Source organism: Schistocerca nitens, chromosome 5 (assembly GCF_023898315.1).
Source record: "Schistocerca nitens isolate TAMUIC-IGC-003100 chromosome 5, iqSchNite1.1, whole genome shotgun sequence".
Taxonomy (NCBI): domain Eukaryota; kingdom Metazoa; phylum Arthropoda; class Insecta; order Orthoptera; family Acrididae; genus Schistocerca; species Schistocerca nitens.
Window position 1 is genome coordinate 450,054,147 of NC_064618.1, and position 17,604 is coordinate 450,071,750.

Below are 17,604 nucleotides of genomic sequence, written 5' to 3' on the forward strand. Positions count from 1 at the left end.
TTTCGGAAGAAGTGGCCACAAGAAAAAAAAAACAAAAAAGAATTGCATGTCTTTTTAAAACGTGTAAGACAAGCTAGAAAAATTGTCGCTAGCGTAACGTTTGGTCATTGTTGAGTACAGTTTGTAGCTATGTTTCTCACATTTAATGTTTATATTCATGATTTCTCGTTAAATAATACATTGACTTATAATCTTTTCTTTCTGTGAACCACATCGGTCTGATTTACTTCGTTCTTGCTCTATGGTAAAAATTACTATTGCGTTGACCTCCCTCCCATCCAAAACGCCATACCACGCAAGATGAGTTTTCTCCTTCCCTTTCTCCGATGTAGCTTTCCTTTTCACAGCAGAAAGATATATGTCAACTGTGGAGACCACGATATATTTCTTTTAACTAATTCGATGATTGATTACTTTTTTTTTGTAATGTGGAACCTTAATTTTGCAAGGCAACAGAAAAAGTGCGAAAACTAAAAACTTCGAAAAAACAAACGAGTGCACGAGTTGGAGAGGGTCGAAAAGTCAAAAACCTGTAGAGAGGGGGATGGGTGCTCTCTGCAAATCAAACTCTGAACATCACTGACTGTTTGTTGTTAGAGTAGCATACAGACGCATCGTGTAATACCTACCTCTGTCTTCTAAAGTGCTACGTGAGTCATTTTTCTACGTGTTTCTACTAGCTGTTAGAAACACGATGTGGGAATGAATGGAATAGGTTGCTTTGGACCCGGCAGACTTCAATGCATTGTAAAATTAGAGTTCTGCTGTTAATTTATTTTGAACATTCTGCTCAAACAGTCCATTTCGTAATCGGCAAACACTACAATATCGATTCATTCTCGATGAAGATATTATGACTTTGACGTTAATAACACAGGAAACAAACGATGGAGTATTTTCTGCTTCCATCAGTCTTTTTTTTTTCGAACATCTGGTTTAAATTAAGTGTGGTTTGATATATATTGTTCGCAGTGAGGCCGCTACTTGGATGTGCACCATTTCTTGGAAATGACCTCAAGTTAAACCAGGTTATCACACTGCGACGGCCGTAGTATGTTCAGCGAAGTGATCCCACAGCGAAATAGTATTTTTATCTACAAAACTTCTGCCGCCTGCAAAAATACTGCTATATTCTTTAGAACTGCTTCGTGAGATGGGAATGGAAAAAAATACCTAATTGACAACAGACAAAATGAATATCATGTATGCAAGAAAATCTTTCCTCGTAATTCGTACTAAATTCCTACAAGATGCAGCATGTTAACATTGTCAAAGACGTCGTATCTAAAATGAATTTTTAATCTCAGAACTTATGACTGCAAAGTGGTTATTACAGATGAAAATCTGGCGTTCTTCACGCCGACGACTGTGATTCGATATCTTGTACAGTATTGTGTTTCAGCGATAGTGAACAGCAGATTTTATCAGCGAGGAGATGGAAAGCCGTATAGAGGTATATAAGGAGCTTCGGTAACACGCTGGATAAGAGAGGATACCAAGATGCAGTGGACACTTTATATCATCCTCGCAGCTTCGGCCTGTGGGTTTGTGAGTGGAGCACCGTATCAAGACAATGTAACATACGAACCAACGTGGGACAGCCTCGACTCTCGACCCTTGCCACAGTGGTACGACGATGCGAAACTCGGTATATTCATTCACTGGGGAGTATACGCCGTTCCTAGTTTCGGATCTGAATGGTTCTGGAGCAACTGGAAAGGTATGTCCGTTTTCAGTACCCAGTTACTAAGCATTTGCATACGAGAAATCATTAATGAAATGAAACGAGAGAGTTGTTGCTAATATTAGAAATTATGACAGACGCTTTACCAAAAAATAAAAAATAAATGATGTTCCGTTTTAACAAGACTTGTTGCTAACATTGAATGACAAATCTGCACCTCAATAGCTGCGCGTTTCATTACTACCTTTTTGTAAATGCAATAAGAGATTCTCTTTATCGGTAACTAAAGGTACCAGCATAGTTCAAGCTGAGTGATACGTCATTAAAGTGTGATTACGTCAGTATTCTGTAGATCATTACGAAGTGTATGAGAAAGGGAAATTTATATTTCTTCACATTTGTTCTAGAATTGTCAGCGAAATGAAAATGGGAAGAACAGCTGATCATAGGCGCTTGTGCGAAATATCGTCAAATATTTATATTTTGGTATCGCACTTCCGGGCACTGTAGCACAACAAACCGAGAAGGAAAGGGCTTCTCTTATATAGATCCTTAATGCGCTCTAGCGCTGAAACTGGATATTTGCGTTACGCAGTCAGAGCACAGGACACGAGATCTAGTTAGCCAACTGCAGTGAGCATAACAAACGTGATCTATTTAGTCAACGATAACGTCAATATCTCGTCTCACGCACACACCAATTAAATTACATACAATTCAGAAAGAAGCAGAGCTATGACTTCATATATAATTTTAGTTCTGCTTTTTTTGTCGGAGATGTAGGACGACTTTTTAAATTGATGCGAATGAAATTGTGACACCGCTACTCTTGTTGAGAGAAATACATGGCCCATTTATTCCGAATATGTCGTGGTTTCCATATCGCGATTTCCGAGGGTATGGTATGGTACAGCTTAGACCTAATAACAGAACTGACAGGAAGTACCAGTCCTAGAACGTTAAAGGGGGAGGGGTACATTTGACATTGTTACTAAACCATCGTAAATTTTACTATATTTTATTCAAAGAAAGTTATAACTTATAGTTTATGCACTAGTTAATTACAGTTATAAGGTTTCTAGTGGTGTGTCACATACAAAATGGGTACAAAATGCCATGTTTTCCAACAACTGACAACTGTACCGTTCAAAATGTTGGCAGGAACCATGAATTGGTACCAAATGCAGTCGTAAACTGTAGGAGGTTCAGTTATCTAGGGTTAAATTGCTTGGAGTGAAGCAGTAACTTATATTTTTTGTTGTTACAAATACTTGGCTTTTATTCTGCGAATGGGTCGCGATTTTCAGGGGTGTGGTTAAGCTGTTTTTGGCTGTATTTTCTGAATATCTCGCGATTTCCTATGGCGTTGTTAGGCTGGGACACAGGATCACCGCTTAAATTGGCAGAAAAAATCTGGTTGTGGTGACAGACTGATCGGTAGCATAGCCAGAGTGTCTTGTTAGTTCGGAATGCAACAGTTTGGTCATAAGCCGGCCAAGACGACGGATGTGAAAACAAAAAACCTATACGTGGTGACAAATTGGAAGTCAATGAATGTGAGAGCAAAAAACCTGATTGCGGTGGCAGACTGCTCTGTAGCGTAGCCAGAGGTCTACATTAGGTTGGAAGGCAACAGTTTGGTTGTGAGTTGGCAAAACCAACGAATGTGAGAACAGAAAACCTGGTTGTGGTGACAGACTGATCTGTAGCGTAGCCAGAGGTCTAGGTTAGGTCGAAATATGCCAGTTTAGTCGTGAGTTGCCGAAGCGAAATTTGGGAAAAGGAAACACAACAAAGGCCGTGAAATCGTAGTAAATTGGGCGTTCGTTGGAATTCAGCGAAGGTTGAAAAAATGCTTCCTCGAACCCATTGAATTTTGGTCCAAGGAAGTGTAGTTCAGAATAAAAGAAAAGATCCTCCCTGGGGAGGGGGGTGATCGTTAGTGACTGCTTCCGTTCATACAACACTCATAGTACTGAAGGTTTTCAGCTCCTTAAAGTGAACCATAGGCTGAACTTAGCAGATACGAAATATCATTCCGTTCACACACTGACCGTGGACATAATGTTGCGAGACTTCAGAGGTTCCATTCCACGATATGACAGAAAGACCAAACATTTCACGGGACACCAGCTGAGCATATGTTCCTTCGAGTACAACACTTTATTGAATCGGGTAAACTTCACGCGCCTAGCGAAATTGTAATGCAATAATTATTTCGAAGAGTGTTGCAATCACGACTATTGACTGCAATTCCATGCCTTTCGGGGTGTTAATGACCTTGCAGACAATATTAATAGTAATGAGGCTTTTTGCAGATGATGCATTCATCTATAACGAAGTTCTACCTGAAAGAAGCGACGTAAATATTCAGTCAGGTATTGATAACATTTCAGAGTGGTTCAAAGATAGGCAACTAGCTCTCAATGTTCATAAGTGAAAAACTGTGCACTTCACAAGACGAAAAAATGTATTGAAAAGAAAAAATATAATCGTATTCACTGTTGGAATCAGCATAATCATACTAATAACTGGGTGTAACAAATGGTTCAAATGGCTCTGAGCACTATGGGACTCAAATGCTGAGGTCATTAGTCCCCTAGAACTTAGAACTAGTTAAACCTAACTAACCTAAGGACATCACAAACATCCATGCCCGAGGCAGGATTCGAACCTGCGACCGTAGCGGTCTTGCGGTTCCAGACTGCAGCGCCTTTAACCGCACGGCCACTTCGGCCGGCTTGGGTGTAACACTTTGTAGGGATACGAAAAGGAATTATTACATACGCTCAGTCGTGGGTAAGGCAGGTGGTAGACTTCCGTTTATTGGTAGAATACTGGGGAAGTGTAGTCAGTCTACGAAGGAGACTGCTTACAAATTACTTGGGCGAACCATCCTAGAATACTGCTCAAATGTGTGGGATCCGTACCAAATAGGACTAATAGGGGATATTGAACGTATACAGAGAAGGGCTGCACGAATGGTCACAGGTTTGTTTAATCCGTTGGAGAATGTCACATGGATACTGAACTGGCAGACTCTTGAAGACGGTCAGTCCGGAGCCGCTCGACTGCTACGGTCGCAGGTTCGAATCCTGCCTCGGGCATGGATGTGTGTGATGTCCTTAGGTTAGTTACGTTTAAGTAGTTCTAAGTTCTAGGGGACTGATGACCATAGATGTTAAGTCCCATAGTGCTCAGAGCCATTGGAACCTCTTGAAGACGGACATAAACTATCCCGAGAAAGTCTATTAACAAAGTTTCAAGAACCGGCTTTAAATGCTGACTCTAGGAATATACTACAAACCCCTATGTATCATGATCGCGAGGATATGACATTCTTCCCGCACTCCATACGCGAACGGAATGGGAAGAAACCTTAATAACCTGTACAATGGGACGTACTCTCTGCCAAGCACCCCGCGGTGGTTTGCAGAGTATAGATGCAGACGTAGACGTAGAAACCCGCGCCTTCAATTTTCTCAGCATTACAGGTATCGCTTTGCTTGGTACTGTACATTTTGTACATTACATTAAAATATCTACTTTATAGTGTTTCTTTCTTAAAATTTTTGTTGCGCGTTGGAAATGTGTTAATACGATTGTCTGATTTAGGGTGTCCATTTCATTTTCATTGAAAAAGGGGACGTTCAAAATAAATTAGAGAAAAACCTGGGACAATGAAGAAAAAAAAGGGACATAAATATTTTATTGACTAAATTTGATACACATACTAGTTGACCTTTACAACGTGCACTCAGATGATCCCTTTTTACCATTATTCTGCCACACTATCACCGTACTTTTCACTTTTATGTACTTTATCAAGAAGTGTATTTTCGTTTGACATTGTATCATAAAAGTCAGTACACGATATACCATTAAAGTGTGTTTTGACCATGAGCAAGGCCCTCACTGTTTCAACTTTCATTCTGTATTTTTTTTTTTCATTTGACCGCAAAGAGTTCACTAACGAAAACACACATTCCACAGCAGCATTTGACCCAGGAATTGCCAGACGAAACTCCACCAAATGAATCATGTTTTTCATGTTAATGTTTTTACTTTTGAAATATGCAAATATTTTACACCACGTTGCCCTAACACTTTCTTTGTCTCCTTCTTCACTTTTTATGAAGTTCTGTGCACATGAAAATTCATCGCAACAGGAAAATTTGATACAATACTTTTAACAAAAACACAACAGTCCTGAATATCCTTCCACTGTAGCTGCTCCTTTTCAGTATTAACCCAGTCAAATGCTTTAAAAGGTGTGAGAAATGGTAAACACCATTCTTTAATATACTCAATGCAAGAGTCATAGAAGATGTCAGCATAAATATGAAATTGTTCTACAGTAATTTCACCCTCTTCTTCCAACTTTCTTAGAGTCTCATGTACAAAGTACGTGAGAAATCTTTCAGATTTCCTACATTGTAAATTGCTCAATAATTTGTTTACTTCTTGATAAACTTCCACTATTGTGATTTCTTGTTTCTCAATACATTTAATTGTTGTGGAGAAAGGTTTCAGATGGCTAACAAGAAAATGTAGAAGAACAATAGACACAGGGTTATCAAAGAATTGTTTAAGGACAACAGGACACTTATCAAGGGAAATGAAATATGAAGCAGGAAATATCTCTACAATTCCTTCCAATGCTATTAGCAGAGATAGCCACCTTGTCTTGCTGTGCCCAACTACAGTTTTGTATTCAGTTTCAGTAAACTTACAGAATGACTTCAGAGATTGAACCCTTCCTGTATATATGTGGAAATGCTGGTAGATTTTGTTTGGGTAGGCAATCTGAGACAGTTTGTAAGGAATTGTGCACCACATGTGCTGGACAGACAATACCTACTATATTATTCACTGTGTTCTGTTGCAGTTTATAGAACAAATTGTTTTTTTCCTTTCCTCTGATTACCACCAAAATTGGTCTTAGTGTTGCTGCAGAAACTGCAATCACCTTTCCCTCAAGATCATATTTCTTTAAAACCTCCAGCACATAATTCTGAAGTAAATCTGAAGTTTCTCCAGCTAAATTAACCAATTCGAGCACTTTCACCATGATGCAATTTTCAGGGTGAAAATACCTGATAAGGAGAGAAACCAACTTCAAATCCAGTTGATTCGATGTATCAATCATTACAGAAATGGATCGAGCACTTTTCAGTTCATATAAAACCTGCTGAGCTGCATACGGTGCAATAACATTTGAAATGATTGCATTACATTTTGTGTGTCCACATGTGAATTTAGAATTGAAAAGTTTTTGAACAACTGCTGTAATACAGTCCAGTGACTTAAAGCTATGGTTATGCATTGCACTGTGGTATGAAAACTTAGCTTCTTGTGCTGCCAACAGCCTATCCATTTCCGTTACTGATTTTAAGTTTACTTAGTAGTCACTCACGCATTTATTTGCTCTTTTCGTTTGATCACTCATGCGATGTTTCTTCGTCTTAATGTGATTCACAATGTCAGACCTTCCACCATGACCAATAGCTAATTTTGATCTGCACAACGTGCATTCTACAGTTTCTCCACTACCAGTGACAAAAGGAACCTCGCTTTTTATATTGCTGTTAAAATTACACTTCCGTATTGGCATAATGAAACACCGAGTGCTCAGTGCAAAACATTAACAGTGTGGTGACGAAAGCCAGAGAGCAAGTATCAGTGGTGTAGAGTATCTCTGGACCGAAAGGACGGATTCAGTGGATCGATTTAGAAGAGAAGATTCTTCGTTGTTATTCGTAACCTGTAGTGCGTTTAATATTACTTGCGATTTTTGACAGTTCGGTACATGTTTGGGGTATGCTGAAAGTCATCACACGCTTCCTAGCGTAAATAATTGCGCAGTTAATAGTAAGTCTGAGCCGTGTCACGGCTCAGAATTTTTTATTTACCCGCGAGATTATTTCACTTGTTTTCGCCACAGCGATAGGGGGCGCGATCGCTGAGCGCTGTTGGCGCTGGTGCGCGAAGCAGTTTTGGGGAGGACGGCTCGGTCGGTATATGGCGACAGGACGGAAGCGGCGGAGAGTCAACTGGTGCCTGCCGATTAAGGACTGCGATGAGTGTGGCTGTTTGCGAGCATGTGGGGAGGACGGAATGCTCGCTTGCTTAGCGTGGTTCTCCATGACCAGCTGTTGTTTGTTGGGCCTAGCACTCGATCGTAACAGGAAACTGCGTTGGTGTGGTTCTCGTCACCTGGCTAAGGCCGAAATTTTCAGATACTTTTATTATATTTCATGATCATTACTTTATTATGGGGTTGGTACTTGTAGCCAACATTTTGTGATTTGAAATACTTCAGAGAATATCATCATGTGCCAGGTGTCTACTGTGAATAATTCTTAATTTGTTTCATAGTGTATGGCACGGTATCCACTATCATCGATCATTTTATGAAAGTTCTGTCCAAATTATTATTACATTAGACTTTGTTAAAACTGGTGCGTTTAAATTGCAAATTTCCTAATTCTAGTACTATTGCTTGGGATAAACCCATCTATTTCTTGATATTGCCCTATTTTTGTATTAAGTTGTGTTTCTTCTCGAGACTGACTGAATTGATTTTGGAACACGTGGGGGGGGGGGGGGGGGGAGTATTTAAATGAAAATTTGCTAGATAACACAACTGTCGTGAAATTGAAAACTTGAGAGTGTTTATTCATGTCACCAGTCGTGAATGTTATTTCTGTCTTGTAGCTTACTTGTAGTTGTTGTTGTGGTCTTCAGTCCTGAGACTGGTTTCATGCAGCTCTCCATGTTACCCTATCCTGAGCAAGTTTCTTCATCTCCCAGTACCTACTGCAACCTACATCCTTCTGAATCTGCTTAGTGTATTCATCTCTTGGTCTCCCTCTACGATTTTTACCTTCCACACTGCCCCCCAATGCTAAATTTGTGATCCCTTAATGCCTCAGAACATGTCCTACCAACCGGTCCCTTCTTATAGTCAAGTTGTGCCACAAACTCCTCTTCTACCCAATCCTATTCAATACCTCCTCATTAGTTATGTGATCTACCCATCTAATCTTCAGCATTCTTCTGTAGCACCACATTTCGAAAGATTCTATTCTCTTCCTGTCCAAACTATTTATCGTCCATGTTTCACTTCCATACATGGCTACACTCCATACAAATACTTTCAGAAATGACTTCCTGACACTTAAATCTATCCTCGATGTTAACAAATTTCTCTTCTTCAGAAACGCTTTCCTTGCCATTGGCAGTCTACATTTTATATCTTCTCTACTTCGACCATCATCAGTTATTTTGCTCCCCAAATAAGCAAAACTCCTTTACTACTTTAAGTGTCTTATTTCCTAATCTAATTCCCTCACCATCACCCGACTTAATTCGATTACATTCCATTATCCTCGTATTGCTTTTGTTGATGTTCATCTTATATCCTCCTTTCAAGACACTGTCCATTCCGTTCAACTGCTCTTCCAAGTCCTTTGCTGTCTTTGACAGAATTACGATGTCATCGGCAAACCTCAAAGTTTTTATTTCTTCTCCATGGATTTTAATACGTACTCCGATTTTTTCTTTTGTTTCCTTTACTGCTTGCTCAATGTACAGTTTGAATAACATCGGGGACAGGCTACAACCCTGTCTCACTCCCTTCCCAACCACTGCGTCCCTTTCATGCCCCTCGACTCTTATAACTGCCATCTGGTTTCTGTACAAATTGTAAACAGCCTTTCTAACCTACCTGCTCGATTAAGGGATCTGACATTCCACGCTCCGATCCGTAGAACGCCAGTTTTCTTTCTCCTGATAACAACGTCCTCTTGAGCAGTCCCCGCCCGGAGATCCAAATGGGGGACTATTTTATGTCCGGAATATTATACCCAAGAGGACGCCATCATTTAACCATACAGTAAAGCTGCATGCCCTCGGGAAAAATTACGGCTGTAGTTTCCCCTTGCTTTCAGCCGTTCGCAGTACCAGAACAGCAAGGCCGTTTTGGTTATTGTTACAAGGCCAGATCAGTCAATCATCCAGACTGTTGCCCCTGCAACTACTGAAAAGGCTGCTGCCCCTCTTCAGGAAACACACGTTTGCCTGGCCTCTCAACAGATACCCCTCCGTTGTGGTTGCACCTACGGTACGGCCATCTGTATCGCTGAGGCACGCAAGCCTCCCCACCAACGGCAAGGTTTATGGTTCACGAGGGGTGGGGTGGGGGGGGGGGGGGTAGCTTACTTAACTGATATAAAATAATTTAGAAATTTTGTGTATTTGTCACGAAAGGTGAACTGATGTCACATGACATTGACATTTGTGTAGGGTTTACGTAAGCTTAAGTGAAATCAGGAGGTAAAAAAATTTGTTGCACTCTTGCCAAATTGTATTTTTTTAAGGTTTGATTTACATGTAGTACAAATCACAAGTTCAATATTTTTCTGGTGTAATTGTTAATATTTAACCATGTTGCACTATTGTACGATATAATATACCTTTTATTAACGGTACCTGTATGTAATGTTTCAGTGTGGGGCTGCATGTTCTTCTAGAGAATGTTTAAAAAAAAATTTTTATTGCTAAAATTTCCTTTTAAACTGTTAGTTGTATTAACTTGGATGTATAACCAATTATTGTTAAATAATAAATTTGTGTCAACAAGGCTTGGACCAACTAAATGTGCCTACACCTTCCCCATCCTAGCTCTGCTAGCGTCTGTACATCACAAAGTCAAACAACCAGTAGCGTAAAATACTCTAGCTAAGCGGGATCATAAAAAACGGGACATTTGAGCGTCCCCAAAAAAACTTTCGGGACAGCGGGACATTTTGGTAAAAAACGGGGTCCCGGGAAAAACGGGACGAATGGACACCCTAGTCTGATTACATGACGTGAATGTGCTCTCATTCTGTGTGCTGACTGGTTGAGGAGATCACGTGTTCTGTGCCCAGGTCGTGTAACAAAAGCACATCGTACAGCGCATTCTCGAATTCACAGTTTCTGAAGTTAATCGTGCCGGATTTCGTATTTATGCTTTCTTATCCCGCAAATATGCAGTTTCAGTGCCACAGCGCATTTAAGATCTATTCAAGAGTCAATTTTTTCTCTGTTTGTTGTGCTATTAATTATGTCTCGAAGTGTGTCAGTGTTACAAAGATCACAAAGCCAAGTATTGTAGTCGGCCCTACTATATTATTGTTGTAAATGATAAAGTAGTAAATGTTGCTGAATCCCTATTTAGAAACATCAATCGATGCGTTCATCAATTTAGAGGGTGGTGGTTTATTTAAGTGTGTTGCTCAGTTTGTACCCGTGTAATAAACACAACTGAACCTTATCTCGAATGGAAGAACAAAGGTTTGCTCCCGGATACCTGAGATGGATGAGTTGCCATGCTTTTGTTTACCACGCAGTTCTGGAGCCACACATTTGCTTACTGGTTTGGCAGAGCTCGACAGTCATTTTATAAAGGCTACGATACATCGGTAGTGTATCGCTGGATCGTCGATATTGACATCCGCCGGACACTAACAAAACATAACGGGTCCGAGTCGGCGGACTTCTACAGACTTCTGCCAGCCCAGACTATAGCAAACTCTGGTTAATAGCCTAGTTAACGAAGATCAAAGAAATTAGATTAGGAAAAAAAATCGCGTAGTCTCCCATTTTTGCGCAGTGGTAGGGAGGAGTGCCAGGAATAATACGTTAAAAATCCTGACCGATGGGGTGGGAATGGAGCGCATTTAAAGATCACTTTTGTCGTCTCATTGTCACTGTAAGCTTTTACGATGGGGACCAAGGAGAGGATGTTGTTTGGTGGCCGATATCCTCTTTCTATAACACAACTGCACGCGTGTATTAACAGGGTTCTTCATTAACATATACAGGAAACTACTTTACTTAAGATAGTCCAGGCATTGCGGTACAATCTCTCCGTAATAGGTCACGTCAGCCTCACTGCTGGTGAAGTACAAGTTCACTATGTACTCTACTTAGGTCACTATGTGGTGCCTGAGACTGCGACTCTGCCTGCGACTACAAGTGACTGGGCTGTCTCGACTTGGTGACTCACTTGATGACTGTGTGAGCCATCCTGTCTGTGGGGCGATCTAAATACTAGAGTCGAGAGGGCTTTGGCGGCACTTTGCTTGCAAGTCTCTATTTGGCCTCTCTCCCGATAGGCGTATTGCTTGTGCCTACTATCGATCTTCTCACAACCTCTTTGCCGGCCTGATGTGCTGGCGACAGCTTACACCAGCACGGACGGACGGCGTATCATGTCGGGCCTGTTGGTCTTGCCCGTTAGCGTCTGAAGGGCCAGTGTACTTCGCCATTTTGCCTTCTGTCATGAGCTAGGGGGTTTTGACATGATGGTTTATTTGCATGAGATATTTATGTTTGTGCATGTATTGTGTTGTGAGTGTGTTATACTCCGAAGTGTCGAGTTATCGTGTTTTTCGAATGTTTGTAATTGATGTGAAGTGGATCTGATCCGAGTGAGGAGATGAGGTGATGTGGAGAGTGTTCAGAAGATGTGTCGAATGATTGAGTTTTCTGTTGGATGAGTGTGGTGATGGTTGGCATGTTGGTATCAATGTGGATCGTGTCGTTTGAGACGAACCAGGGCGCGTCTGTAATAATTCACAGTGCCTTGTTTTGGAGAACCTGAAGTTTTTTATGGTGACAGTCTGCTGCCATTCCCCAGACCTTACAGCCATATAGTAGAGATGGAAGGACTACCATCTTCCATATTTTAAGCTTAGGTCTAGTGGACAGTCCATTGCCTTTAAGCAGTGGATATAGGTTATAGATGCTGCCTGAACCTCTATTACACGCATTTGTAATGTGGGAGTTCGACAGCAGTTTGGCGTCTATCGTTAGTCCTAGGTATTTCACTTCGTTACAGCAGCGGAGGTCCCTACCGTCAATGGATACTTGGCGGTTTGGAGGCCTTCTCCTGGTGGTGAACATGGTTGAATTACATTTCTCTGTGTTTACTTTTATTTTCCAAATATTACATCATTGTGTGATTAAATCTAGGTGTCTCTGAAGGTGATGTGTCGCGTAATTTAGGTTCGGGTGGCTTGTATAGACGACCGTATCGCCCGCAAACAGTGCAATATGGGTGTTGGGACTTTTCGGTATATCATTTGTGTACAGGCTGTATAGGAACGGCCATAACACAGATCCTTGGGGGACGCCTGCTTCTATGTCCTTAAGGCTACTTTTATTACTTTCTAACATGACAAAAAATTTCCTACTTTCTAAGAACGAAGCCAGGATTCTTACTAAGTGTACAGGAGAGTCACATGGGTGGAGCTTGTAAATTAAGCCGTCGTACCAGACTCGGTCAAAAGTCTTTTCCACATATAAGAAGACCGCGCCTGTGCTGTGCCCTTCGGCCCTTGCCTTACATATCTGTTCGATTACTCGGGTGGCTTGGGAAATGGTGCCATGACCGGCTCGAAAACCAAACTGTTCTGGGATGGTAATATTATGTTCTGTGATGAAGGATTTAAGGGCTGCTAGGATCAGACGTTCTAGGATTTTTCCGAGGGAGCTGAGGAGTGATATAGGGCGGTAATTCTGGAGGAATAAGGGATTTTTGTTGGGTTTTGGAAGGGTAATTACTTTAGCTATTTTCCATGAGGATGGGAAGTACATCTTCTGGAGGCAGGAATTATAGATTGATGTAAGGTAGAGGAGTGCTGTGGGTGGTAGATTTTTGAGCTGTAGATTGCGTATGCCATCTGGACCAAGGGACTTGGAGTTGCCGAGCCCTTTAATAATCGAACAGACAGTTTGGCATGTGACGGGCTCGAAGGAAGTTGGTGACGCACGTCGCAGAATTCTGGGAACCTCCCTCTCCACACGTTCCTCTTGGGCATCTGATTCTTCATCGTCGATGTTGTGGATCTTGAACTGAAGTTCAAGAGAGTTGGCCATGGCCTCCGCTTTCTCAGGGGGGTCATAGACGAGGCCATTCTCTCCATGTAGTGGCTGGATACTTCGGGGCTCCTCTTTTCGGGTTTTGACTATTCTCCAGGAACGGAGAATAGTTGTAGGGTGTCTTCCCATCGAGCACCATTGACCAGACGTTTTCAGTTGGTGAGAGATCTGGAGAATGTGCTGGCCAGGGTAGCAGTCGAACATTTCCTGTATCCAGAAAGGTCCATACAGGACTTGCAACATGCGGTCGTGCATTATGCTGCTGAAATGTAGGGTTTCGCAGGGATTGAATGAAGGGTAGAGCCACGGGTCGTAACACATCTGAAATGTAACATCAACTGTTCAAAGTGCCGTCATTGTGAACAAGAAGTGACAAAGACGTGTAACCAATGGCATCCCATACAATCATGCTGGGTGATACGCCAGTATGGCGACGACAAATACCCACTTCCAATGTGCGTTCACCGCGATGTCGCCATACACGGATGTGACCTTCGTGATGCTGTAAAGAGAACCTGGATTCATCCTAAAAAATGACGTTTTGCCATTCGTGCACCCAGGGTTGGGTTGTTTGGGGAAGGAGACCAGACAGCGAGGCCATCGGTCTCATCAGATTAGGGAAGGACGGCGAAGGAATCGGCCGTGCCCTTTGAAAGGAACCATCCCGGCATTTGCCTGGAGCGATTTAGGGAAATCACGGAAAACCTAAATCAGGATGGCCGGACGCGGGATTGAACCGTCGTCCTCCCGAATGCGAGTCCAGTGTCTAACCACTGCGCCACCTCGCTCGGTCGTGCACCCAGGTTCGTTGTTGAGTACACCATCGCAGGCACTCATGTCTGTGATGCAGCGTCAAGGGTAACCGCAGCCATGGTCTCCGAGCTGATAGTCCATGCTGCTGCAAACGTCGTCGAACTGTTTGTGCAGATGGTTGTTGTCTTGCAAACGTCCCCATCTGTTGACTCAGGGATCGAGACGTGGCTGCACGATCCGTTACCCTCCTGAACCCACCGATTCCATATTGGATCTCGACCAACACGAGCAGCAATGTCACGATACGATATACCGCAATCGCGATAGGCTACAATCCGACCTACAAGGTCGGAAACGTGATGGTATGCATTTCTCCTCCTTACGCGAGGCATCACAACTACGTTTCACCAGGCAACGCCTGTCAACTGCTGTGTGTGTATGAGAAATCGCTTGGAAACTTTTCCCACGTCAGCACGTTGTAGATGTTGCCACCGGCGCCAACCTTGTGTGAATGCTCTGAAAAGCTAATCATTTGCATATCACAGCATCTTCTTCCTGTCGGTTAAATTTCGCGTCTGTAGCACGTCCTCTTCGTGGTGCAGCAATTTTAATGGCCAGTAGTGTAAAATACGTCCCTGTTAACATTGGGTGAGAAGTGTTTAATTTGTGTGATGTTGTCACTGACATACGTGGCATTGGCGGGAAAGGGATTTGGTTGGTAAATGTGACATGTTGTGATGTCTGTCATTGGCAGCGTATTGTAAGCCCATGTAACCATGTTGCAGTTACTTGGTGGTGAACTAAAGCAAGACGAGAAAATTACTGCACTTCTCTCACCATTAAACGTGTTAATGTCAGACTGCTTCCATTCAGGGATTGCTGGCACTTATAGATTGGGCTACAGTGAGGAAGCCACTTACCACCATACATCCATAGCTAATCTTCCAAGGTGATTGTGAATATGTCTGATGGAACTGGACTGATCATGTTCGAGACTAGAATAGCAATCTGCTGTAATGCTTCGCTTGACTTACCGTTGAAATATCTGAAGCTCCATAACACTTAGGCGACCTGCCTCTGGATCTACGCAGATGTTGGGAGACCTGAAGTTTGGGTGATGCGTTTGATACTCCTCAGGCTGCGAAAAGTATTAAAGCCATTGACAGTGGAGACAATGAAATCGACGCTATCGAATAATACACTGACGGAAAAGAAAATCGCTACACTAAGAAGGAGTTGTGCTACATAAACGAAAGTTGGTAAGCGTGTGACTATATCTGAAAGACAGTGTCCATTCAAATTTCGCGCCAGTTGCCTGAAAGTGGCGCTAGTGGCCCCACTATGAGGATGCAAATCACGTTTGTCTTTATATACACGTTGTAATTGTCATGAACGTTTGTTACCATTGAGATTGGACGTGGTGTACTGACGTTGGTTAAGAATGCTTTAAGGAGACAAAGACGCTATTGTCAGTTCTAACATTCTGCATGGTGTCTGTTCTCAGTCGTGTCTCCCTACCACTTTCACGCAACGACGCTCTGAGTGTGTTTTTTAGGGAATTGACTATTTTGAACCTGGGACCTGTTGCTGGTAAGGAGACGCCAGACGACACATGACATGTAGAGTTCAGAAGAGTTCAGTGAGACTAGCGATGATATAATCAAATACTTAATGGTTTCAGCGTCAGCTCCACTGCACTCCCTGTAAAAGAATCTTAATACTAACTAAATTTAGTGGAAGGGGTTCAAGGCTTTCCTATTTTTAGTTAGCTGGTAAAATGACGTCGAAAAAGCAATTAAGTTTACCATTAGAATTTTTATTCTACTCACAAAACAGTGTTTATAAATTGCGCTATTGATGATGGAAATATTTTAATACAGGATGATAAAAACCAACTGCGTTCAACAAAAATGTGAACGAATATTCCCTGAATGGGATTCCAAGTTCTATAATGGATCGAAGGGTGACCTATGCCATATCACATCTATAATCTAGGTTTAAATTAAATTTCATAAAAGAGAAAACTGTCAAAAATGGTCTACAGTGACCCTCAATTATCTTTAATTACTTATTTAACTTGTCGTAAATTACAGTGGCTGATATGGTTTCTCAATAATTATATAACAGAAAAATCATCACGTTTCAGATTTTAACTTCAAGTAGCAAATGTGAATGCCACGAAGTTTAATTGACGATCGACACTAGTATTACGTAAAAAGGGGATGTAACACATGAGACTTCTGCAGTTCTGAGTGAAGCCTTATGCGCTTTTATGCGGCATCGCGTGCGTTCATTACCATGTCGGTGGTTAGGCAGTGTCAGGGGGTGGCGGGCGGCGCAGCTCCACACACCTCGCTGTCTCGGAAGCAACTTTCTCTAACTTCTCTTTACTACAATTTACTGAAGTGGGTTTAAGAAAAAGATATTTGTCTGTGTTTTCAACTGACCAATCAGGGTCTCAATGTTAACCTTAAGTTCCACCTACAAAAATTCTGTCTATCCAATGAGAAACGTTATACTTTTCGTGGTGGGGCAATGTTTTTAATGTTTACAATGTAGCAGAGATGCGTATAGTCTCACACTAAAACTTGCAGTTGGTGTGGCCCTTTTAGCGTTATCGTAAGATCTGTACTGTTCTTCTGGAGGGCTCTATCTTTTAACATGGGCTGGGGCCTGCTCTTGGCGATGTGGGTGTCTGTCCCTTGTCGTAGGGCCTTCTAGCCCACACAGCTCTGCTCTCGGCTTCCGTTCTCGTTTCTCCCCTCAGAACTGCGTCTGTTTCACGGTGGGAAGGTATGACATGCATTTAGACATTCTTGTGTTAGTCTGTGGTATTCCATGTGCACACCCGTTGATCGTATTACTTTGGTTAATTTAATGTCAGGATTTATTCGGAGCTATGTGACATTCTGCCGGATTTGCTATCATGTCAGGGTTTTCATGGAAGGTGTTGGATTTGCCTGACACCTTACACAGTACCTCACTGAATAAGAATGAGGTCGTGTAATAGGGCTACGAGAAGCTGGATGTTCCTTCTGCGATTTTGCGGAAAGACTTGGCAGGAACGTAGCCACTGTACGTGGCTGCACGAGAATCTCCAGTCACAAAAAGACCGGACTCCGGACAGCTGTGTGGCACTACTGAGAGGGAAGACCATTGTATTAGGCGTTTGGCTCTGGCGCATCGTGTTGCACCTACAGCAGCAATTTGAGCAGCAGTTGGCGTCACAGTGACAC

At 42.1% G+C, this 17,604-nt stretch overlaps 1 protein-coding gene across 1 annotated transcript in view; it reads left to right on the plus strand.

The window, feature by feature from the left end:
• The first annotated feature begins 1,469 nt into the window (after positions 1–1,469).
• LOC126260171 (alpha-L-fucosidase-like) overlaps positions 1,470–17,604 on the plus strand; it is a 111,295-nt gene continuing 95,160 nt past the window's right edge. The window contains exon 1 of the mRNA XM_049957435.1: positions 1,470–1,720. Coding sequence (XP_049813392.1) covers positions 1,501–1,720 — 220 coding nt within the window. The 5' untranslated portion in view covers positions 1,470–1,500. The remainder of the gene's footprint in view (positions 1,721–17,604) is intronic.